At 29.7% G+C, this 24,487-nt stretch overlaps 3 protein-coding genes and 1 pseudogene across 3 annotated transcripts; 3 read left to right on the top strand and 1 right to left on the bottom strand.

Moving 5' to 3' along the window:
* Positions 1-386: 386 nt before the first annotated feature.
* On the top strand, positions 387-912 carry LOC123891445 (glutaredoxin-C5-like). The gene has a single exon (XM_045941319.1). The coding sequence runs from the start codon at positions 531-533 to the stop codon at positions 906-908; it is 378 nt and encodes a 125-aa protein (XP_045797275.1). The 5' UTR covers positions 387-530; the 3' UTR covers positions 909-912.
* Positions 913-4,550: 3,638 nt separating this feature from the next.
* LOC123891444 (membrane-anchored ubiquitin-fold protein 4) lies at positions 4,551-9,792 on the top strand. Its single transcript, XM_045941318.1, has 3 exons — positions 4,551-4,986; positions 7,792-7,959; positions 9,315-9,792. Exons 1-3 carry the CDS (start codon positions 4,857-4,859, stop codon positions 9,368-9,370), a joined length of 354 nt encoding a protein of 117 aa, XP_045797274.1. The 5' UTR covers positions 4,551-4,856; the 3' UTR covers positions 9,371-9,792.
* Positions 9,793-10,797: 1,005 nt separating this feature from the next.
* LOC123893310 lies at positions 10,798-10,906 on the top strand (annotated as a pseudogene).
* A 7,812-nt stretch (positions 10,907-18,718) lies between these two features.
* Positions 18,719-21,326, bottom strand: LOC123891443 (GRAS family protein RAM1). Its single transcript, XM_045941317.1, has 2 exons — positions 20,445-21,326; positions 18,719-19,876 (listed from the first exon to the last, which is right to left on the bottom strand). The coding sequence occupies exons 1-2, from the start codon at positions 21,324-21,326 to the stop codon at positions 18,719-18,721; spliced, it is 2,040 nt and encodes a 679-aa protein (XP_045797273.1).
* Between the last annotated feature and the right edge of the window lie 3,161 nt (positions 21,327-24,487).

The following is a 24,487-nucleotide window of genomic DNA, read 5'->3' as shown; positions in this document are numbered from 1 at the left end:
TAAATTTCACTTATCCACTTTGTTTTTGTTATTAGTGTAAGGAGTCCATAATTAATAAAAAAAATAGGTAAGGTAACTTTAAATTTTTTGTAAACTATAGATAAATAATTTGAAAAAGAAGTTAGAATCACATGAATATGATACTCTCCCCTTTGTCTCTCTCTCTCTTACATTGCAAGGTGACGACCGAAGACTAGTGATGAGAGTGTGACCAACTTTATGTACTCTAATATATTTATTTTTTACTATTACTACAATATTATATCATGGAATAGAAAAAGCATAAGATAGCACACCCCATGATTTTAAGAATTAAAGAATATTAATTAAAAAAATACTACAAGAAATAAAAACAACAACACAAGCCAATGTTCCACTCACATAACCTAAGATGAGTCATATTCTCTTACATCCTAAACATACCTCCCTATATAAATAGCACCCCCCACCTCAACCATTTCTCACACACATTCTTCACTTCTTCTCATCAACATTACCAGATATCTTTATAACTCATCAAATTCCAAAAAATGCATTACCAAACAGCATCATGGGGAACCTACATGACACAAACAAGAATGCTAATGGATGATCCATTAGAGAGAATAGAAAGACTAGCATCAGAAAATGCTGTGGTAATTTTCAGCATAAGTACATGTTGTATGTGTCATGCTATTAAGAGATTGTTTTGTGGAATGGGAGTTAATCCAGCTGTTCATGAACTTGATGAAGATCCAAGAGGAAAAGAACTTGAAAGAGCACTTATGAGACTACTTGGTACTTCAAATGTTGTTCCTGTTGTTTTCATTGGTGGGAAACTTATTGGTACTATGGATAGAGTCATGGCTTGTCATATTAATGGTTCTCTTGTTCCTCTTCTCAAACAAGCTGGTGCTCTTTGGCTTTGAAATTATTTTAAAAAAACTTTTTTAACTATTTACAAATCATCCTCTCAAGTCGGGTTTTTGATGCACCTGATTACAAGTCGTTAGATTAAAAAAAATCTTTTTTATTCTAACGACTTGTGGTCAGATGCATATTTATTAAATGTGAAAGTTAGTTATACTAGTTAGTTACAACCGACTAGTGTAACTAATTATAAAGTCGACGACAGAGGATGAACTTATTTGGATAGTTAATTAATGAGTAAAAAAAATGAAGAGGATTTAATTTTATTAAAAACTCTTCATCATTATATTACATTAGTGTTAGTACTACTATATTACCAAAGGCAAAAAGGTTGAAGAAGAGGATCAAGTGGGTTTTTTGTGATACTCTTCCAAGTGTTTTTTTTTTTTTTTTTTTTTTTTTAGTTTTTAGTTTTCTTTTTCTTGGGTGGTTATTTGGGATTGTCATGGTTTACTTGTTTTTTTTTTTTTAAGGTTTCCTTCCTATGTAAAGACAAAAGGCATATTGGAAGAAGAAAAAAAATGAGCTAATTTTACTGTTTATTTTTGTCTTGGAATTTTATGTTCTTTTTATATGCTTTGATATACTGTTTGGATTTGGACTCTTCAGTATGTTTTATTAATGCTATTAGTGTAATATTTTTTTAATTAGTACATTTTTATGACTATAATATTATATATTTTGAGTTAATGACAAATGAAAATATGGACGGTAATTGAAACGGCCAAAATTGTCGCTTTCATTGTTCTATACCAGTTCTTTCCTGTTTGTTGTTCCCTTTAGCGTGTTCAAGCTAGACATGAAGTGACGTCAATGCCCTTACTTTGACCACTTTATTCTTTTGGTTGTCAAAATATTATGTTTAGTCAAATCAAGATATAGTTTAATCGGATGTCCCCGAAAGGACAAATCACGATATAGTTATGAATTTTTTTTTTAAATAGTTTAGTCGGTAGAAAATCCATTTAAGCTCACTGAAACGAATATTTTTTCCTTTAAAACCTTAATAAAAACTACCACAATTTTTCTGCCAAAAAAAACTACCACAATTTTAACAAAAGAATCAAGTCCAATTGTCCAAACCTATTAATTTTGAAAAACGTTGCTCAAACTTTACGAGACTAAAGGTTAAGAAAGGAAGAGTACTTTTTTGAAATAAAAGGAGTTGTGAGTTAAAAAGGATTCTCTTAATTTTATTTTTTTTAATTTTTTTAATCTTTATCTTTTAATTCACATTTTTCTCTTTTTCTTTTCTCTCTCCTCACACATCAATGACTAAGATGCTACTATTTTTCTCAAATAATTGAGAGAATCTATTATCGTGAGAACTAATGTTGGTCTTTCCTGTAGTTAGTTCATCTAACAGGAAAAATAAAATAATAAAAAGAAGTGACATGATTAGAGTTTTTCCATGAAAGCAACTTGAAAAAGAAATACCAGTGTGCCCTTAATAGTAAAACTTAAAAAAGAAAGCCAAATTCATATATGATTACCGTTTTATAAATTTCTAGATTCATCCCTGCTTGAGTTTAGTTCAGGTTGGTTTGTATTTTTTATGAATAATTGAACTTGAGATATGTGAGAGCACTCATTTTATTTGAACGATCCATTGATATTGTGAACGATTAGGCGTTCTATTACTCATCTGATTTAGGTATGTCTCTAAACAGTAAAAACAATGAAGCATGTTGGTGTTTTTAGATTTTGATGACGTTTGGGGTATGTATCACATTGTGTCATCCTTGGACTTGAGGTTGATATCTCATATGTGCTTGATGAAGGACCCGTTGTTGGGTTGTATTGACATTTTTGATACGAGATTTCTTTTTGGATTTGATATAAGATAAATGGATTGGACCATTACAAAATTTACTAGCTAAACTCTGAGGTGTCTTAGTAGGTACCGATTCTAAACGTCCGTTTGGTTATATGGAAATAAAGTGTGAGGAAATAAAATTACGAAAATCAATGAATGAATTTAGACCATTTTATAGTTAATATTCATTCATTGATTTTCGTAATTTTTTTTATTGGTGTTCTATCATAATGTCTGATTTTGTACATGATGGATAAGTCACGAGGACTAGTTCTCCCTCTTTATAAGATTTTTTTTTCAAAATGTTTGAAGCATTCTTGATTCGTGGGACTCATTTTATTAACAGTATTCAATAAAAATTCATAAACTGTTAATCTTGCTAAGTCTCAATAACATATCAAATGATTTTTAATTTTTTAAAAAATTTGTATGGATGATCTATATAATATAAACTTTCAATCTAACGGTGGATTTTATAAAATTCGTATTCGTTATTGTCAAGTGGTGAATGTCCATGGTGAAGAGACTTTTATTTTTATTTTATGAAGTAGTTTAGTGGCTAGACTTACATACACATTTTAAATATATAGAAGTTTAAAATTTATATTCGAACTCTGACTCCTATAAGTAATATCTTTGATAGCTACCAACTGAACTATACTTACGAGTTACGAGACATGAGTGATGAGACACTTTTTAATAAATTAGAGTTCGATCGATCGTTAACAGTGACTCATAGATAGAGCATTTATGGGCTGTGTTAGTAAAAGCCAGAGAGGTGTGCAAACAGCAATATGTGTAATGCGAAGAAATTGGGTGCAGTCCAATAACATATATGGGGAAATTTGTTTGGCTCTGTCCATTCATTTGGAGTAGTAATCAGAGTTACAAGTTAAAGGTGGTGTATATAGTAGTATAACCTTAAAAATACTTTATGTTTTCAAAAGAGCATTTTGTACTGATATTATTTATTAATAATATACACACAATATTTGAAGACTGATATTAATAAATACTTAGTACTATAGTATCCGTGAGCATAACTAAGTTAATAGGAACATTGCATGTTATATGTATAAGTTGGGGTGCATATTTTAGTACTCTCACTTATTCACTTTAAAAGATAAAATTATAGCCATTAAACATCTTGAAAAACTATTACAAAAACATACTAATGACTATTTTCCTACTGTCTCCATGTCAACATAAATACATAAAAACTTATTTATTTATAAGTTGTTTTGTATAAGCTTAAAAAATAACTAATCGATTAGATTCAGGATATTTATGGTTCAAATTATGATAGTATTCATAGAGGGAGATACAAATAGTTGGGTAAATACTAATCAATTAGAAACATTGGCAAATATTTTTGAAAATTAAAATAGTGAAGGTAATTATGTTTGTAAAAAAAAGAAAACAGTTGGGTAAATATGTTTGTAAATACTCTTTGATTATTAAGGTCTTTCGTGCTTTGGAGTGAGATATCATCCTCTTACATTAAATTTTTTAGTATAAAAAATATCATAAACAGAGTAATTGATTTATAGATTAATGAATTGAACTAAAGATGAATAGTTGGATAAAGTTCAAACTCAAATTTTAAATAAAATCATTTTTGATCAATTTTTTATTTATTAAGTACTACTTATAAGTAGTATAGTGGTTAGAAAGTGGGAGGAAAGAAGTATATAATTATAATTATTCATTTTTTGATAAATTACTACGCGGAGAAAGTAAAAAAAAAGAAAAAAAAAAGAAAAAGGGAGAGCGTCAAAATCGGAAGATAGATAGGGTTTGTCTAAAAACTAAAAAGTGATGATGATAGCAAATTTTCATTTTTATTTATCTTCTTCTTAGATTCTCTCAACTCAACTCCTTTTATTTCTCTCTCACAATTTTTTTCTCTTCTTTCTTTCATTTCAATTTCAACTCTCTCTCTCTGAATCACCATTTTCATTTACAACGAAAACAAAACCAACACTTTCAGTTTCAATTGATCATCCATCAACGAAAATGACCTCAAAACGCTACTGATTCGTTCTAATTACTTTCAGTAGAAGTGAATAAGAGCGTTTGTAGAATCAATTATTTTAATTTTCTGTTTATTTTTTTTTTGGTGTGATTCGAGATGCCTGAAGAAGAATTGGTAGAGCTGAAGTTCCGTTTATACGATGGATCGGATATTGGACCGTTTCGATACTCACCAACTTCAACTGTTTCTATGCTCAAGGAAAGGATTTTCTCTGAATGGCCAAAAGGTTTATTATTAATTAATCACTTTTTCAATTCTGTGTTTTTTTTTTTCAATATTGGGATTATAGTTTTAAAACGTATTAGGGGTTTGAGTTCTTGAGCTTGAGTGAAGTCAATGATATACTAGTAGCTCTTTTGGTGTAAGGTTCCATTGCAATTGTTTTTATTAGCTTTTGTTGTTGTGGAAATGGCTATGTAGTCCTGACACACGAGCACGACACTGACACGTAGACACTGTAATAATTTGAGAAAATAGAAGTGATTGTGCCAATTTGGATGAGCTTATCTACTGACGTAAGTTTTGTGAGACTGTTTGGCAGAACTTACAATCAGCTTATGACATTTTTCAGGAGCTTTTTTCAGCTTTTTTTTATATTTTTTTTTGTATAAGTTCTCCAAGATAGCGTACGAAAACAGCTTATAGCATGTACAAAAACAATTTAATTTAATTTCGTCTGATGCTATAAAATAGCTTATTTAAGCTTATGCATAAAAGCTTAGCATGATAAGCGCTTGTGCTATAAGCTGCAAATAAGTTGTTTATTCAAACAGGGCCTAAATGTAATTACCTGCATCAGTGCTGTGTCCAACACTAGATATGCCTTTAAATTGAAGTGTTGATGCTATATAGCCAAATTAGGGCTTTCTTATTTATTTTATTTGATTTTGTGTTTGATGCTCTTTTGTGGAGGTGTTAATGGATTCTTTTTTTACGATATAGTTTTTAATATGTTTATATACCCAAATGGGGCAAGTGGGGTGTTAATTTGTTTTTTGTTTTGCTGTTCTATATGTGTCCTTTGTTTGAAGTTGGATAAATCTGCTTTGAATAAAAATGCTTTTGGCTTCAATTGGTTGGTTGAATTAGGTGATAGCATAAGATTCTTTGCTTTTTCTAGTTAAGAAAATTAGTGAGTCTCATTAATTTTTTTGTTCTGGTTATGTTTTTGTTTGTTGTCTTTCTATTGATGAAAAAGAAAGCTATGCCATTTTTGGTGTTTGAATTTTTCGTTTCGGGAAACACCGATGAATGTTAATATGTGTTGGATTAGTAATGGAAACTATTTGATTGGCTTTCTCTAGAAAATGTTTTATGGTGATTTTTGGCAATCCACATCTTTAGGTATGTGAATTTGAGTTGGGTGATATGCAAAATAAATACAAAAGCAATTGATGATCATACGTACATATATTCTTATTAGTAATTGTTTGGTTGAGTGTTTGAATAAACTTGATTTGTAAATTGATTTGGTTAAAATTTAGGTTGAAATTAAGTGATCATTTTTTTACACTTTGACTGTTTTTACTATAAAAGCTTCGATGTCAAGATATTGTCTAGATTTCTGTTGGTTAATAAATGGAAATTGTGTCTATGCTACATTTTGCTATAAATAAGTTGTTAGGTTTGGTTGGCTAATGGTCACTGGGAGGCTTTTATTTCTTTGTTTATTTATTTTGTTGTCATCACTTTCCTGTGGTTGTTATGGATGCAATTGACTATTTTGGCTCTTTTTACATCTTTAATTAAAATGATATCATTGTTAATATATATATATATATTTAAATGTAAAGCTATAATTGTATTGCAAATTGCCTCCATGACATGGTGGATTATGTGTCAGACTATTATATCCACCATGTTTCCACCACATGCCGCAATACCATATCTATGTGGCAGATATTTTGCTTGCTGCTATAAACCGTCATCCGTCATTGATTTTTTTTTTTATAAGCGTCATCCGTCATTGATGATTGTATTAATATATGGATGAATGGTTACATTAGACAAGATAAAGTAAGACTAATAATACAATAATTAGAGATTCTATCATGGATAGTCCCATTATAGCAGTCTCATCTCATCTTATGTGGTTTAGGCGGTTAGAAGACCTGTAGGAGCACCAGCTGCACCAGTTAGGAGTAGGACAGTTAACATGAAATCTTATATTTTTTTCTACTGTTTTACTTTTTGTTGGAAAAGGGTACTCTTAGGGTATGTTTGGATGGAGGGTTTTGGAGAGGAGGGGGTACTTTTCTTTTTTAAATTAAGGACATATAAAATGTTTTTAAAAATGAATTACGTTACGTGTGATTGAAGTATTACATGATTATTTATCGTGATATATGTTTTAGGATAGCTTTATCGTGATATTCTAGTTTTGGTAATAACTATTAACTGCAAAACAATTTATGTTGCTAAACTCTCTTTCAGACATACAAATGTACAAAATATGAAGTAGTAACCCTTTGTATGCTCTTCTAAATGTTTTACCCTTTAGTAATCAATTATATTTGATAGAATAGTACCTTTGAGTGTTGCCATCGACAAGGTTATCTGGTGCTTTGTATTATAGATAATTATGATGTACTTGTTTAATTATGAACATGGGGCATAGCTCCCTTGATTTTTCCCTTAGGCCATGTTTGGATTAATGGAAAGTAATGAAATTGAATCATCATTAAATGTGGTTTTGTTTGGATTGTATAAAATATGATAAGATGGAATAATTCTATCCCATTCCATCCAATTTCCACTATTTTTTTTTCAATTTGGGTGGACGGGATGGAATGAGTATTTTTCTCAAACAATGGAATGATGAGTGTATTCCCTCTCATTTCATTTTATTCCATTTTATTTTATTTCATTTCATTTTGTTCCATTCTATTTCATTTCATTCCATTATATTATGCTCCACTGTTCATTTAATATCCAACCTTAATTCATGTTGCTTTAGTGCTATATTATTGCCCCTTATTTATGAACGTTTTCTTTTTCTAACCATTTATAAAAATGTGTCTTTTGTTCATAGACAAGAAAATTATACCGAAGGCAGCTATTGACATAAAACTCATAAATGCTGGCAAAATTTTGGAGAACAACAAGACGGTTGGCCAGTGTAAAGTACCTTTTGGCGAGCTTAAGGGTGTTATCACCATGCATGTTGTCGTTCAGCCATCTTTGGCAAAATCAAAAACAGGTAAAGTTTTACTCATAAATATATTATGATTATTTCCTAGGAAATGTATTTATACTTCTTCGATGCTGTTGACATAATAGAGATTTAAGTAGGGAGGAGGAAGAGAGTAATAAAACCTCAAAATAATCCAATTATATTGGTATTACTGTGATTGTGTGGGATTTGATGCAAAGCGCAATCCTTAATAAAAAACAGATCTTGAAATATGGAAAAAAAAACTCTTAAGAAGTTAATAATATCTCTAAGATATTATAGAATGAGCTATTATGAGACATTTTGTAGATATTCTAAAAGGCGCTATTCTGTTAATCGAACATCATCAAATAGTTCAATTACGAATAACAACTTATTAAATGAGGCCTAGTTAATTAATTTTGTTCTGTTATTTAGTGACACTTTTTACTTTTAGGGCCATATTCTTGGTTTTGAATATTTAGATTCTAATTTATGAGTGCCATTCAGTTCTTGTGTCACTCCCACCAGTAACACCCCAAAACAAAATACTACACTCACATGACTCACTGATGTTCTCGAAAATAATGGGACATTGTATATTGTGATTTTGGTATTCTCTGCTTGGTTTCCTTTGCCCGACTATATCTCATTATCTTAGTTGCTTATTGGGATTAGGGTACCCCAAGGTTTTTTTATTGTATAAATGTCCTATTTGGTCCCTGAAACTCTTAAGAGTGTATCAACCTAGTCTCATTATTTTCATAATTTTCCAAAATGACCCATTGAATTGCAAAATATTTATCAAGTTTATCCCTCAGTTTGGATCTGTTATCAAATGCAGCTTTTGACATTATCAACTTTGTTTCACATGCATCACCGACATTACCAACTTAATGTCATTATAGTCTCTGCAAATACCAACAGAGAGGCGGATATGATTAAACTTTTGCAATTTCAATATCATTTTAGAATACTAATAGTGTGGGGGGATTAGCTTCATACAATCTTATAAATTTAGAGACTAAATTGGATATTTATGCTTTAGATATTATAAGCACTCCTTCCTTGGCACACTTTATTACAACAATGGAGCACTAGTAATTCTATGAGTGTAGAAATGTATATATCACCTTTCTTAGGTACCCCTTTGCCTGCAGCCATATTTTAAATGCGTTCTCAAAAGGCTTCTTGATAGCCATTTATTTTTGTTACACTCACAGCAACATTTTATATTGAAGGTGTGTGTGTCAGTGTCCGACACCGACTTATACACAATCACTTCAATTTCCTTATGTTACTATTGATGTTTACGTGACAGTATTTTGTCTGGTGTCTGTTTCTGTGTTGGTGCTTCATGGATTGTGATTGAATGTTAAATTTTTTCTTGTTGACATGAACAGAGAAAAAACTAGATGACACACCCAGAAAACATTTTTGTGGGTGTTCAATTTTGTGAAAAGCCATTGTCATGGAAGTTAAGCTGCTGATCTGATGTTATGGAAATGTGTAGCTGGGAAGACAATTATCTGTAGGATAGTCCCATCCCCCCCAGTTGAATGTTGATGGAGAGCATTCTTGCTCAGCAGTGCTTGTCAGTGATGATTTTCTCATGTTTTATAAAATTGGTGTTTAATGTATGTTAGTACATGCGGTCTATATCACAACATCAAATATATTTTATAGAAAGAAAGGTTCGGTTACTATTTCTAAGGATTTTCAACAATATTTCCCATTGGAATGATCATATTATATACCAGTTTCTTGTGCATTGGTGACAACAAAAATACTTTTCAAGCTGTTGGTGTTAATTTTACATATGTACCCTCACAATTATTGATATTATATGAGAAAAATTAATTTATGTTTTTCAATGGTAAATTAAACATGGGTATTTTTGTAAAGAAACTATGCATGTAATTTTTATTTTTACTTTTAAAAGGTCATAATTAGAGAATGAGAAGGTGATAACTTACCTATTTTACACATTGATTGAGTATTGCAAGTGGGTTGGTGATGTGGGGGGTTTTTGTTCTATGAGGGGAAAATATACAGCAGACCTAACAACGGTACACCAACCTCAATTTTATTAGGTTTTTTCTGACTTCATTCAAGGGTCATATGACATTATGCTTACTGAGTTATATATATTTCATCACGACTTCATTTTGGCCAAAGAGATTGTTTGCTACTCTGGTTCTATACACTGCATCAACCTTGTCAAAGCCTCAAAGGGCTCAACGTCAAGTATCATGTTTATGCGTGTTGATTTAAGACATAAATAAGTTGTTTTCTCAAAATAATGTTATTCATTGTCACACTCTTAGAGAGAGAGAGAGAAACCAATGTACATATTTTTTAGATAAATTTGGAGCTTCATCGGATGCTCATCTCTTAGTTCACACTTTCTTCATCAGAAGATGTTTTTGATCTTCTTAAGAGTGACATGGCTAGAACTTTCTTCCTTAGAAAATAATTCTTTGTTTAGCTTCTTTTTCTTTTTTGATTATCCTTGTAATAAAAAGAAATCCAGTCCCATATTCAAAATATATAGAAAATAAAATTCAACGTCCACTAATGCTCCACTGCTACTCCAAAGCACTGCACTAAAATGAGTTTCTACCTTGGCTCTTACCTTTATAGCACGAGATTAATTAATTAACCCTAATTCTGTTGTTTAACGAAATTTGTCTAAATCCTTGAAAATAAAAATAAATTCAAAGCTACTAACTGACAAGTAGTATCGTAAGGACTGTGACATTTTCCGTCACTATGAGTATGACAAGCAAGTTTACCACATTTTCTTTGTTTAGATTTGAGATTGATTAACTCATATAAACAGTGACCCATTTACCATGTTTACTGGTGCCGTCCTATATAGACGGAGTCCCTTCGCGGATTTTGGATATACGATAAAATTGAAATGGTACCGGAAATATTAAGATGACCCTGCGCAAGGATGACTCGCACATATCATAAATAAAAGTATATTATTATGTCATTGAGCTCAAGTGGTTAATGAATTTCCTTATGATGAATTGTTTGGGAGAACTCGAGTTCAATTTCTGGTGAAAACAATTTTTGGTCAAATTTTACTCACCTCGCAACCGGACTTTGAACTACTGAGACACCTTCTCCTAAAAATCACATGTGGTTAATAATTTGATCAACTAGAAATGCAACAGCATAACATGCCGAACAAATCTAAAACATAATCAAGTTTAATTCAATAAAAAGAAAATTCATTATAGTTAATATATCATTCTTTTCTTCCTCTTCTTATTTTTTCTAATTTGACTATGATTACGGTGTCTTAGTGGTATGTGTGGAGAATAGATTATCTCAATTTTATTTTCTTCAATTTTCTCAATTTTTTCAATCTTTACATTTTAATTCACCTCTTTTCTCTTTTTCTTTTCTCTCTCCTCATAAATCAACGGTTAAGATTCTACTATTTTCCTCAAATAATGGAGAGAATTCATTCTCGTATGTGTGCACATGTGGTGAGTGTGAGGTGTGTGTTTGAGTGGGTGTGGTGTGAGTAAGGGTGGATGAGTGTGTGTGGTTCTTTTCTATTTAGTTAATTAAGTGCAGTATGTGAAGGAATTTGGTTGAATATATAAGTCTCCTAAAGATAAGTGTACTTCTAAAACACTCCCCTTACTATTTTTAATTCAAAATCTCTGATCTAATGCCACTCCAATGCATCCTAATTAAAATTATTAATTGAGAAGAGAAGAAATTTAAGTAAAATTTTACAAATTTAAGTAATAAAGCTAAAATTTTAAATGAGATTTGCCTTGCAAAAGTTAAAACATTTTTATCGAAGACGGTTGTAAAAAGATTATTAGTGTTATTTAAATTAACAAAAATATTTTCCTTTCCCAATATTATGAAATCAAATAACAAAATATTTGAATCTTAGATCAAACTAGAACAATAATAAGGCCACCATACAAATACATAATGTAATTTTCAAATTTCACAATCAAGCATTCATGCATCAAAGCCATGAAATTCCATAAATAAGTTGAAAAGTTTAAGAAGCATGCATTGTCCAATCCATAAATGAAAATATAAATAAAATACAATTTGGTACAATAATCCTTCACCAAAATCCTCAGACATGCACTTTTAAGGACACTAATTATTAAAGTTAGGAGTCTGAAACATCTCCATCAATCCTATGTTGTTGGGCAAATCATTCACATTGATTTCATGCTCGTCCGACACATTAGTTGTCCACATTTGACTTTCATTTGGTTCCATAACTATAAAAATAAACCAAGTTAAGAGATATACAAGTACATAAAAATTGTCCTAGTACAATGTTATAAGCTGCTATTGATAAAAGATGTGCTTAATTGTCGCTTTTATCAATAGCAACTTAATTGTTTCTTAAGAGGCTCAATGATACCAAAAATTTCCTATAAAATAATTTTTTCACAACAATGGTAACATGTTCTCACCTTGATCATGATAATTTGAATAATCATGAGACAATGGATTGTAGGAGATTGGATGCACATTAGAATCATTCCACATTTGTGTTTGTTGCTCTTGTTGCTTGGTATAAAGTTCATTCAACATATTTAGTTGGTCCAATAAATCCTTGGTTAAAGCTGATAATAGAGATGCAAATTAATAAAATATATGGGTCTACTACTCCAATGTTATATAATATGCGTACACAATGTCATATATACAAATATGAGGCTAATTTATATATACAATTTAGCGTTTTTTTTTACACAAGAATTCAACGATGCAATGACACATAAATAAATATGATAAATTATTATTTTTAATTCATTAAATATTAAATGGTGTGGCAACGAAAACAAACTAAATTACCAATAAAAGTTAAATATGTTTTTGGTTCCTATAAAAAAAGTGGCATGTTTTCATCCTTATAATTTTTTTATGCATCCAGTTTTAGTTCCTACTATTTTTAAAATTATAAAAATTATTTAATTATCCTTAAACTGTTAAATTTTTGAATATTTTTTTTACATTAATATTTAGAATTATAAAGAGTTTCTTTATAAAACTTTATATTTTTTTAAAATCAGAAGAATTAAATATAATTTTTTAAATTTCGAAAAGTAAAGATAAAAGTAATGAAAAATCTCAACTTAGAAATCCAAATTTTGAGTTTTTTTAAAAGAACTTTTTATAAGGTTCTAAACATGTTTGCAAAATAATCATTCAAATATACACATTGGTTTAAAAACAATGACTAAAACTGTGTGCATAATAAATTTATAGGGACCAAAACATGCAACTTTTTTATAGGGACTAAAAATTAAAACTTGATAATTTTTTGGGAATAAAAACTTATTTAACCTTTATTAATAATTACCAATAGCAATACACAATACTAACATTTTTTTGGTTTCTAAAAAATGTGAATATTTCACAATCACAAAAATCATATGCAACACAATGAATAGTGAAATAGAGCAAGAATGACCTTACCAGATTTGAGAAGCATCTCTTTCTCAAGAATGTTGATTCGATGAATCAACATCTCTTGTTCCAACATCAAAGAGCTTTTTTGATCCAGTTCCAATTCAATTTTTGGTTGAAGATCATAAGCTATTTGAACCTATATATACATATATGAATGTAAATAATCTCGAATATAAATTATCGAAAATAGAAGTCACACAAACACAAACATTGAAAACCTGAGTTTCTTTGACTTTAGATTCCAAATTTGTCAAATACATTTTTTTCCTCAGTCTGTATCTCCTAGCCTCAAGAGATTTAAGCATGATTCTACAAAGAATATAAGATTATAAATCAAATTAATGACATTTTGTACATAGATTAATTATAAATCAAAAGACTTTAAGAAATTGTACTGTAAAAAACAATTATCTATCTACATGTTATGTATATCATGTGTGCGCGCGCGTAAGTGTGACATACAAGATTTTGAAAGGACTCACCATTTAATTTTTTTTGTCTATGCTTCAACATTTGACAACGATAATTTTTTTTTACTATGTGAGAATTTTGCATCAACAACATTTGAAACAATTATATACAACTTTATCAATAATTGAGAATTTTTTCTATAGTTAGATTTGAGATTGAGTCAACAACATTTGACAATAATAAGTAATAAGTAATAACGATTCTTTACAATTACAGTGATTTTGATGTGACCGCAACCAATAAATTTCAAAATTGTTTGTGAATGCAAATAATTGAGAATATTACATCAATATTGTTTGGAATTACAATTACATGCAATATCATTCATTATGGTGGAACTTTAACTACGATTGCAATTTAAAACTACTAACAACATGAAAATATATTAAACCAAATTACATACCTTCTTGCTTTCTTAGGATCCATGTTTAGGTCACAATTAAGACCAGATTTGGTCCTTGATGCAGCCCAAATTTCTGCTTGTTCAGCTATCGAATTAGAACCAATGTTAACATCTCGTGCCGCATCACTAGTTGGACCAATATTTGAGAAAGATGAAGTGATGTATATGCCTTGATCCATTTTCCCTGCATTAAAATAAAGAGAAGAGGAAAATGGAGTTAGACATATATATATATATATAAATATGCATGTACAATAAAATCTATTCTAAAACAAATGAAGTAGAAAAGAGAGAAAGAGAAGTTCTACTCACTAAGACACACTAACTTCACTATCACCCATACACTCTCTTATAATATTTAAAGAGGATAAAGTGTTGTATTTTTCTTCTACCAAAAAAAAAAAAGTGTTGTATTTTTCTACTAAACACACATTTAATTTGATGATTACCAATGCATCTTTCTCCTCTTAATTTTCCTTTTAATTTAAGAAACCGAACATCAATTAATATTGTAACTGATGTCATCAATTAATATATTGGATTATTAAATATTTTTGAGGGTCTATTTGATTTGCCAAAATGTAACTAACAGACAAAATAGTAAAAGACAAAATTTTAAGTGAGAGAGAGAAATGACAGGGAGGAAATAATGAGAAAGAAGAGTAAATAGAGAGGAGAGGAAAAACGAGAGAGATCGAGAGAGATGGAGGGGGAGAAAAAAAGGAGACAGAAGTATTTTTTGAATAAAATAAAAAGTATATTTTAATATTTTAGTTAAATTGTATTTGTGTTTTAGTTTGGAGATGTAATAGTTTAAGCTCTTATTTAGTCTCTTACCATCCATTTTGTTCATTTTCACAACAAATTTTTAAATCAAATATGTTACATGTGAAGTAATATTGTTCAGTCCATTATTTTTCATTAAATCAAATGCATCCAGAATATATTATAACCATAACATAGTGGAGTAAAAAAAAAATTATTTTAATATATTTTTTTTAATATCTCTAATGATTTTTAGTCATTTTAATGGGTAATTTGGGAAATTAAAAAAAATATTATACAGCTTTATTATTATTTGTGATGTACGTGTTATACAATATGTTGTTTTATTTTTAATTTTTATCAACAACTGTTTTTTTGTCAGTATATGTATAGTAAGCATAATTTATGATGGACACGAAAATTAATAGAAGTAAAGCTAATGAGACCAAAAGAGTTGATTGTGTCCAGTAAGAAATTCCACAAAGAAAGCACTCCACTCTTTAATTTGCAACTGGACTAATTCTAGTCTACTTCGGGACAAAATCTTTAATCATGTCCGTTCACGAAATTTTAGGTGCCCCGCTTAAATTATACTTAATGGGTAAATTCTAATATCGATCACTTCATCAAGTGGTCCATGGTGGACCAGTCATGAAAAACATTATAACGAATACGAATTTTACAAAATTCACTGTTGGATTGAAAGTTTATATCATATAGATCATCCATAGGAAAATTTAGAAAAATTGAAAATCATTTGATATGTTATTGAGACACGTCAAGATTAACTATTTATTAAATAACATAAATCTTGATGGGTCTCAATAACATATCAAATAATTTTAAAAAAAAATTAAAAAATTTATGGATGATCTATACGACATAAACTTTCAATCCAACAGTGAATTTCGTAAAATTCATATTCGGTAGATCACTTGTGAATGTGGTCCACCGTAGCATTAGTCTACTTTAATGCCCTATATTTTTTTAAGTAATATAATTTTTTTATTTGGATTTATAAGTCTTATATATATATATATATATATATATATATATATATATATATATATATATATATATATATATATATATTAAGAGGTTAAAAAAAAAATATGGATTTATAAATTTTTTATTTGGATTTATAAGTCATTTATATAGAAATTTCACACTTATGTTGGATATAAGTGAGGTGTTCGGGATTTGGGTGGTGATTTCAGGCGTGCGTTTGGGTAGTATCAAACCCGCATCCGTGGGCACCCATTCTCATCCCTACCCCGAAACACTCTTTAAATATTTCATTTAAATATATATAATAGTTTATTCAAAAAGTGAAATATTTCAATTTTCAATTAGTTGACTTCACACATTTCCATAAAAATTTCACAAAAACTTACTAAGATACTTAAACAGTACCCTAGAGATATTAATTAACATTTTTCTAAAAAAAATTGAAGCCTTATAAATCTTGTGTCATGAGCTGCTGTTCCTTCCGAACATAAGCTATGTTGTAATTAGCATTATAAATGAGAAGGGAACTACAAGTTGAGAGCAAAGTACGAAGCTCATTTGCATACAACTTGTTATTATGCAAATCATTCAGAACATGTTGACAGACACTTTCTAAGATAATTCTCTTAAAATCATTAGACAAAGAGAGCACGAGAGCATGCTTCACAATAGCTTCACATTCAGCAGCCGTAACTATAAAGGAAAAAATCGTAGTACATTCTTGGACAAAGAAATTCATGCTATCACAAAAGCATACACCGCTACCGAATTTTCCTTCTAGATTAATTTCATTTAGTTTTAGGAGAAATAATCCAAACCAATAATCATTTTTTAACAACTATTGTATACTTTCAAATTTTTTAATCATTTTTTTATTCATGTTTATAATATTATATGAATCACTCCGATAAAAGTTTAGAATTTTTTAATATAAGATGAATTATTTATGAAATTTTAGAGCACAAAACTTAAAAATTCGTATTTTATTAATCTCTTGTTAAAAAAATGTAAAATTTTGGAAGTGAGATTTCGATAATGTACGAAACATAATCGCAGAAAAATATACAAAATTTCGAATGATATACAATTGTTTACTGAAAAGTAGAGACAAAAAATTGTGACAGAAAATATTTGAAGACCAAAACTTGCTGCAATTAATTACAGTGACTAAAAAAGAATTTTAAGATATTTATAGAGATCAAAAATATATTTAACCCAAAAAACAATAAAATCAAGAGTTAAATATATTTTTGGTCCCATAAAACAACGATCTTCTATGTTTAGTCTTTACCTAATTTTTATGACATTTTTTGTTTAATTGAACATTCGGACCCTTAAATTTATTTTAGCTTTCAATTTAGTCTCTTACGTTTAAAATATTTCAAGTCAGTCCTTTTAATCAAATTTCTATTAAAATCGTCCACACGGCTAACAAATTTGCATACAACTTATGAAAGTGTCACAGGAAAGTTTTATACGAATTAACTCAAAATAACATAAAGTTAGTATATTAACGTCAATAACATAAGAGATCAACTTAATTTTTTTAGAAATAAGAGACCAATTTGAAACTTAAACTAAACATAAGGGACCAAATATGTGCAATTAAGACTATACTTTTAGTCCCTAAAAAATTATGATGCAGTCTGTTTTGGTTCATACCGTTGAGTTAACTTGTATTTTAGAACGACATTTTCGCAAGTATGTTTAGAATATCAAATAAAGTTCTTCTAAAAAAACCGACCTCAAAATTTGATTTCTAGGTCACAATATTTTTTGTAATTTTTATCTTTAGCTTTTGACGTTTAAAAAATTCATATTTATAATTCATATCATAATAAAAAGGAAAATGCTAAACAGTGTCCCCGGAGCACTAGTTAAACATATAAATAAGGAAATTCTATCTTGAAAATTATGCATTCAATACATTGAAAGTGTAAAAAATTATCTTATCAACATTAACTTTTTCTTTTATTTCTACTTTTGGTATGCTTAACTACCGTCCCGGAGACACTGTTTAGCATGACCTAATAAAAAATTCTAAAGTCTTTGTTTATCTTTAGGTCTTTAATTATTTAGTTGAGAATACAATTTTTGCAAACTTTCATACATAGTTCATTTTAATACATACTTCATAAGAACCACTTTGATTCTTATTCTCAAGCATCACTCAAGCTAAAATTTTAAAAATTTACAATTTAAACCCACATTCTTTTTTCTAATGGCAAATATATTGTATATGTAAATATAAAAAACAAAAAAAAAAAAAAAACACAAGAGAACGTTAAAAAAAATAAAGATGTACCAGAAATATGTTCAAGATGAAGTAAATGATTGACGACATATATCCACCAGGATTTATCCAATAATGAAAATATTATTTGCCATTCAAAAAAAATTGATGAACTATGTATGTATTTTTCTAATTGAACCAAAAAAATCCATTGACAAATAAATATGTAGAACTTTTTCTATATCCTTGATTTCATTCTCTACAATATTTCAGATATTAAACAAATGAAGCATTTCCTTTACTCATTTTCTGCTCACACTTCTTACCATCGATCAATAATAGTATAATTAATGTCATTGAAATAATAAATTAAAAAACATATAAAAATAAAAGCAACAAGATATATAATTATCAAATACATAATACAAATAAACTAAAAGATATGAGACTAATTTTCAGCATCGCCATGCAGAAGCTGCAATGATGGCTCTGTCTTGCCACCCAAGCAACAAGCAACCCTTATCCTCAGTTAACCTATAACCATCACATGAATACAAACCCAACAATATCCTTGATTGAGTCACCGCATTAGGACTTAAAGGCACTCCTTTGAACCCTTTCCCTTCCATTATCTTCCTCCATTTCTCCAACCTTTCATGCCTCTCTATCCTCTCCTCCCCTTCGCACGCCACAATGTTCCGAATCTCCGGTGCAAATATATACTGCTCCACCTTTGCCCTAGGTGCCGACTCCACTGGAAAAGTTGCATCCAAGGAGTCGAAAATCGCTGAGTAGTAATGCAAGGCCTCGAGAAATCGGCCCAAAAAGTATGGTCCATTATGGCTCGCTTCTTGCTCGACAAGTGTCACTATGTTCGGTGCCTGGTCCCTTATCATGGACAATAGGTTCCCGAGATGATTTCCGGGAACACGGTGAAGGCGGTTAACAGTGTTAACTGCTAATGCCTCGCCTACACGACGGTTAAACATGTGCGGTTTTAGATCCTCAAGCTGTTCTCCAACTGGGTGGAACTCGAAGGGGATGCGAAGAGAATGAGCTAACTCATTTAAACATCGTCCAGTTTCCCTAACCGATTCAATGCACGGTCCTACACCGGTGATCCGAAGAAACGGAGCACCACCGGACCGTGCAGCCAATGCCTGCATAAAAGCAGGCCATTGGTAACCCTGGAGAATATCTAGGTCAATAACATGGACACGTTCTTCGGCCTCAAATGCCTCAAAAATCGCTTGGTTAGCCGTAAAGTGTGCAAATTTGATGTAAGGACAAGCTTGGTAAACGATTTGGTAGATCTTGAGAACTTCCATAGGGTTTGATGGGAAGCTAGAGAAACATGATGATGAGGAGGAGGAGGATGATGATGGTGTTGTTGACTTTTTGTTTGATGATGTCTTTGTTGTTAGGGTTGCGGCGAGTCTTGCACTTAGAGATTCTGTAAAACATGAAGCTACACGTTGCATGGAGTCACCTAGTGGTGTTACTACTCTATTGAGCTGATGTAGGTACCTTTTTGCTAGCATGTATTCTTCTTTTGCTACTGCTTCAGCACAAGCTAGAAGCAAGTGCACTAGTTGAAGTCCACTGTCTTGTTCCTACATATATTATTATTATATATAGTTTTTAATTAAGTAATTTCTAACACAAGTTTAATTTATCATGATAAACTATAGTGTGCAAAATAATCATCTCAAATAAAATTGAACAAAATTAAAAACCAATTTTAAGTCGATTTAGGATTCGTTTAACCTGACTTATTTTGACATTAAAAGTTACTTAAAAAATAAAAAGTAAGTTTTAAAAAATGAAAATAAAGTTGTATGATAATTAATTATTTGGTATTTTTTTTAATCTTATGTTGTACAAAGACTATAAATTATGATAGATAGGTATGTCATAGACACAAACAAATTGAATTAATATTTTTTTAAATAATGAGATTTTGTTTTATATATATTCAAAATAATTACACATGAATGAATGATAAACAGACAATAAACTGCGCTGATAATATTATGAAAGAGAGACCATTATTTATGCTAATTAATTTAGTTTAAAGGATCATGTAACTTAGAATTTAAATTAAGCATTTAGGTGTATTAGGATTAGGATCATGGAAATATTTTACATAAAAAAAAAAAGGACAAAGAAAAAATTTATTACCTGTTCAATTCCAATTGGAATAGGAACTGTTAGACTTTGTTGTTGTGCTTGCAATTTTTGGTGTTTCTCTTGATACCTTTCTTGTTGTAAAGCTTGTGAAAGTGATGCACTAGCCATAGATCCCATTTGATGATAAATATCACTATCTTGAGAAGAATTACCACCATGCAAAATAGAAGATTCTTCACTAATAGAACCACAATACCTTGATGATGATGAATTTTGCATTGATAAACTATCCAAAATTGTTGAAATTGGAGTTTCCATATCAAAACATTGATCAGAAGAAGAGATTTTTGGTGTTGAAAAATCAACATCACCTTGATAATCTTCTAAGAACTCTTCAATAGCTGGCAAAGAAAGATTTTCAACATGTTGCATATATTGATTATTTGGTGAATTAAAAACTCTATGTAGTGGACTAAGTCCTTTCCCTTTTTGTTGATTATTAATATTATTACTACTATTTAATGCTCCAAAACGAGGTGGTGAAAAAGTTTGAATTTGCATTCCTTGAGCATAATTATTATTATTATTATTGTTATAGTTACTACAATTATTGTAAGTAGAAGCTTGTGGTGAGTTAGGGTTAATATTTCTAATAGGTGAAGATATCATAAAGTCATTATTAATATCTAAATGGTCATTGAAAAATGATTCCCACATTGAACTATCTGGTGATTGGACTTCCACGTCACCATCTAAGTCAAATTTGAGTGATGGAAGGTTTAAGCTTTGTGGGGTTAGAATATTAATTTGATCTAAATCATCACTAGAATTTGTGGTATTTTTCTTTGAGTGTATATTTGTATGATTTGAAGATGTGGGCTGAAGACATTTTTCTTTGTGGGAATTTGAGCTTCCACAAAGTGAATTGATCATTTTTTGTTGTTGTTCCCTCTCAATAAAACAAAAATAAGGTATCAGAGATTTGAGAATAATAAACGAGTGCCAATAAATTTTGGTCACGGAGAGACTCACACTTTTATTATCTAAATAAAAGTACTTTTGGTTAATCCAAACAAATAAGTGCTTTTGGTTTTACTCAATCTAAAATTCTAAGCTAGGGAATTTTTCCCTTAGGCACTTAGCTTAATGAAGTTTGGTTGGTTTATGGAAAGAGCAATGTCTATGTTTTCTCTCCTTTTATTGTGAAAAAAATGTAAAAGAGTACAAATTTTTATGAGAAAATAATAAGAGGGAAAGACAACACTTAATTCCAAGAGTTTGTCTTTGGATAATCTTTATTTCAAGTAGTGTTAAGAGTGTGCTGTATTTTCAGAGGCTTAATTTTTGTCATCTATGATTACATGGTTTAACTCTTTACAATTAGAATTATTTGGAATGATTAGTTTGCAATGGAGACAAATTTTGGATGGACCCCACTTTCTTTGGGCCGGCCCATCTACAAGGTTCTTTTTTAAACTCACCCTTGGTAATTATGGGCATCATCAATATGCATTTGTTGGTTAAACTATCTTAAATTATAAAAAAAGGAAATATTATGATGAGCTTTATACAGGCAAATAGGTTGCTTTGTAGGTGGAACATGTACCTTAATAACAACGTTATACAACTATATAATATGAAAATATCTTCTCATTAGAAAATATTTAAAAACCATTTCACATTTAAAATATTAAAATGCATACTTCTAAGTCTTGGTAATACTTTTATGTTTGTTTTAATTTAAAAATAATATCAGTTTTAAGGAAAAATTATTTTTCGGCTTAATTATTTTGATTTTAGTCTCTTTTTTAGTAAGATAGTCTGTTCATTGTAGAATTTTACCTTTAAGATGAATAAATGAAGTGTTCTGGAGTTCAAACCCCGGCTAAATATATGATGTCTTTACCAGCTAAACTAAATTTCATAGAGATTGATTTTAGTCTCTATAATCCTTGGTTTATATTCTTACCGTAATATGTGAATCATATTGATTTTTTTATACAATGAATTATATTGATTTTAATCTCCAAAAATATGATTTTAATTTATTTTCCATGAACTAATTCAACACATTGGAGCTAAATGAAAGCACAAGTATGTTACTTAAAACATCAAAGTATTAGTCCCATAAATCCTAGCTCAATTGACAAAATATCGAAATTGTTAGGTCGGATATCGTGACTCGGATTCGAACTAGGATCTCACAATTATATGTTAGTTTAATTTCAGTGTATTATCACTTCATCTAAGACAAAAAAAGAAAATAAAGTATTAAGTATTTATCACTATCTTTTTATTTTTTTTATCTTTAACATATGAGAAATGATGTCTCAATCCAAGACACGAAAAACCTTAACTTACAAAGGTATTCACATTTATCTCACTCTAAAAATATTAGCGGGTTCAAACCCAACACCTCTCAATCAAATTTAAGACGTATTTTTTTACTACTAAATCAAACCTTTGAAATTTTGACATTAACTTTTTAATGTCCAAACATCATTTTTTTTTTTGAAGAATCATTTATTTATTATATAATAGTAAAATGTAAGAGAATGTGAAATGTGACCAGTGGAGATTTATCCGGTTGGTAAAAGATTCAACTCATAATCGGAGATGTGCATTTGTATTTTTTTTTCTTTTCACCACTAGTTGAATCTGGTTCGGAGGTCAGTTCTGATATCAAGTGGTTCTAGCTCCATCCCAATCATAGTTGCGGGGATCGAACCGTCCTCCCTACCAAGTCAGTGCCAATCACCATCGAACCAACTAACGATTAGTATATATGTGCATTTGTATTTTACTGACGATGTGCTAACATATGCAACTCATTTTGTTTTGGGGTTTTTCCAGACCTTGATGAATGCATACTGCAGAGTGACGAGAAAATGGACACATTCCGAATAAGAATGTTTCAGATAGACCTTTTTTTTTTGGGTACATGTTTCAGATAGACCTTTTAAAAAGTTTCAAAAATAAACCCATAAAATTAACTTAATATTCTCTTTATTCTTTTTTATAAAAAAAATTAATTATGTTAATTTTGATAAATAACATTATTAACTATTTAGTATCTCATTTTGCATATTTTCCTCTCTACGATAAATAATTAAGGTTAATAACTAGTAAGTAGGATAAAAAAATTCTTCAAAAGCGACATGTAATAAAAAAGAAAATGATGTATAAGATGTCATATAATACTATCTACTATAGTAGTTGGTTAGCTTATGAGTTCATGATTACATCATACCATGTTAGGAAAGTCCATATAAAATAATCCATGTGTTTTAAAATATAAACAAAAATTAGTCAATAACAATGAATGTATTTAATATAAATATTGAACTAAATATATTAAATTTTTTTGATTCATTTTTGTTTATATTTTAAGACGAAGAAAGTAGTAAAAATTTTACGTTATAGTGTTTTTTTTCTTTGCGCACAATGAAGTTAAGAAAAAATTAATTAATTTTTATATATTGATGATGTAAAATATTTTTATAAATATATCTAATCAAATTATATTAAATAAATATTTGTAAATATATTTAAGAAGACACCATAGGATAATATGATTGCACACATGCATATAAAAAGTTAGTAGAGCACAATAGTAAATAAATGGCCATCGTGTTGACAATTTCTTGAATAAATCAAAGAATAATATGATAATAAATAAATAAATGAAAAGAGAAAATGAAAGGTCGTAAAAAAGGACAAGAAAAGGGACATAAGCAACGTCGTCGGTGGGCCGCCCTAACACCTTTGGATTTGCCAAAGGAATGAAGTGTTTGTCTCCAAACCTTTTTCTTACTTCGGCGGCATCTATTTATCTCATTCTCTAATGTGTGTTAGAACAATTTTTATTTCTCAATTACTCATTCAGATACTATATAAAAAGAAACGATAAAAGTCGCATATACCCTACACTCTTTTAATATTCCTCTGCATTTCAATAAACAAATAGTAATTGTTTCATCTATCGTTCGTTGGGTCCGTGTTGACTGGCGTTCGATTTGGTAAATAGGAATACGGTCCGATTCCCGCAACTATGATCAGGAAGTTAGAACCACTTGATTCCAAAACTGACATCT

This window comes from Trifolium pratense, linkage group LG6 (assembly GCF_020283565.1).
Source record: "Trifolium pratense cultivar HEN17-A07 linkage group LG6, ARS_RC_1.1, whole genome shotgun sequence".
Taxonomy (NCBI): Eukaryota; Viridiplantae; Streptophyta; class Magnoliopsida; order Fabales; family Fabaceae; genus Trifolium; species Trifolium pratense.
This window is presented reverse-complemented; position numbering and strand designations above follow the sequence as displayed.

Coding starts and splice junctions, on each gene's coding strand:
- LOC123891445 (XM_045941319.1), top strand. CDS start 531: ATGCATTACCAAACAGCATCATGGGGAACCTACATGACACAAACAAGA.
- LOC123891444 (XM_045941318.1), top strand. CDS start 4,857: ATGCCTGAAGAAGAATTGGTAGAGCTGAAGTTCCGTTTATACGATGGA. Junction 4,987..7,791: donor TTTCTCTGAATGGCCAAAAG/GTTTATTATTAA, acceptor TTTTGTTCATAG/ACAAGAAAATTATACCGAAG. Junction 7,960..9,314: donor TTTGGCAAAATCAAAAACAG/GTAAAGTTTTAC, acceptor TGACATGAACAG/AGAAAAAACTAGATGACACA.
- LOC123891443 (XM_045941317.1), bottom strand. CDS start 21,326: ATGATCAATTCACTTTGTGGAAGCTCAAATTCCCACAAAGAAAAATGT. Junction 19,877..20,444: donor TTCCAATTGGAATTGAACAG/GTAATAAATTTT, acceptor TAATATATGTAG/GAACAAGACAGTGGACTTCA.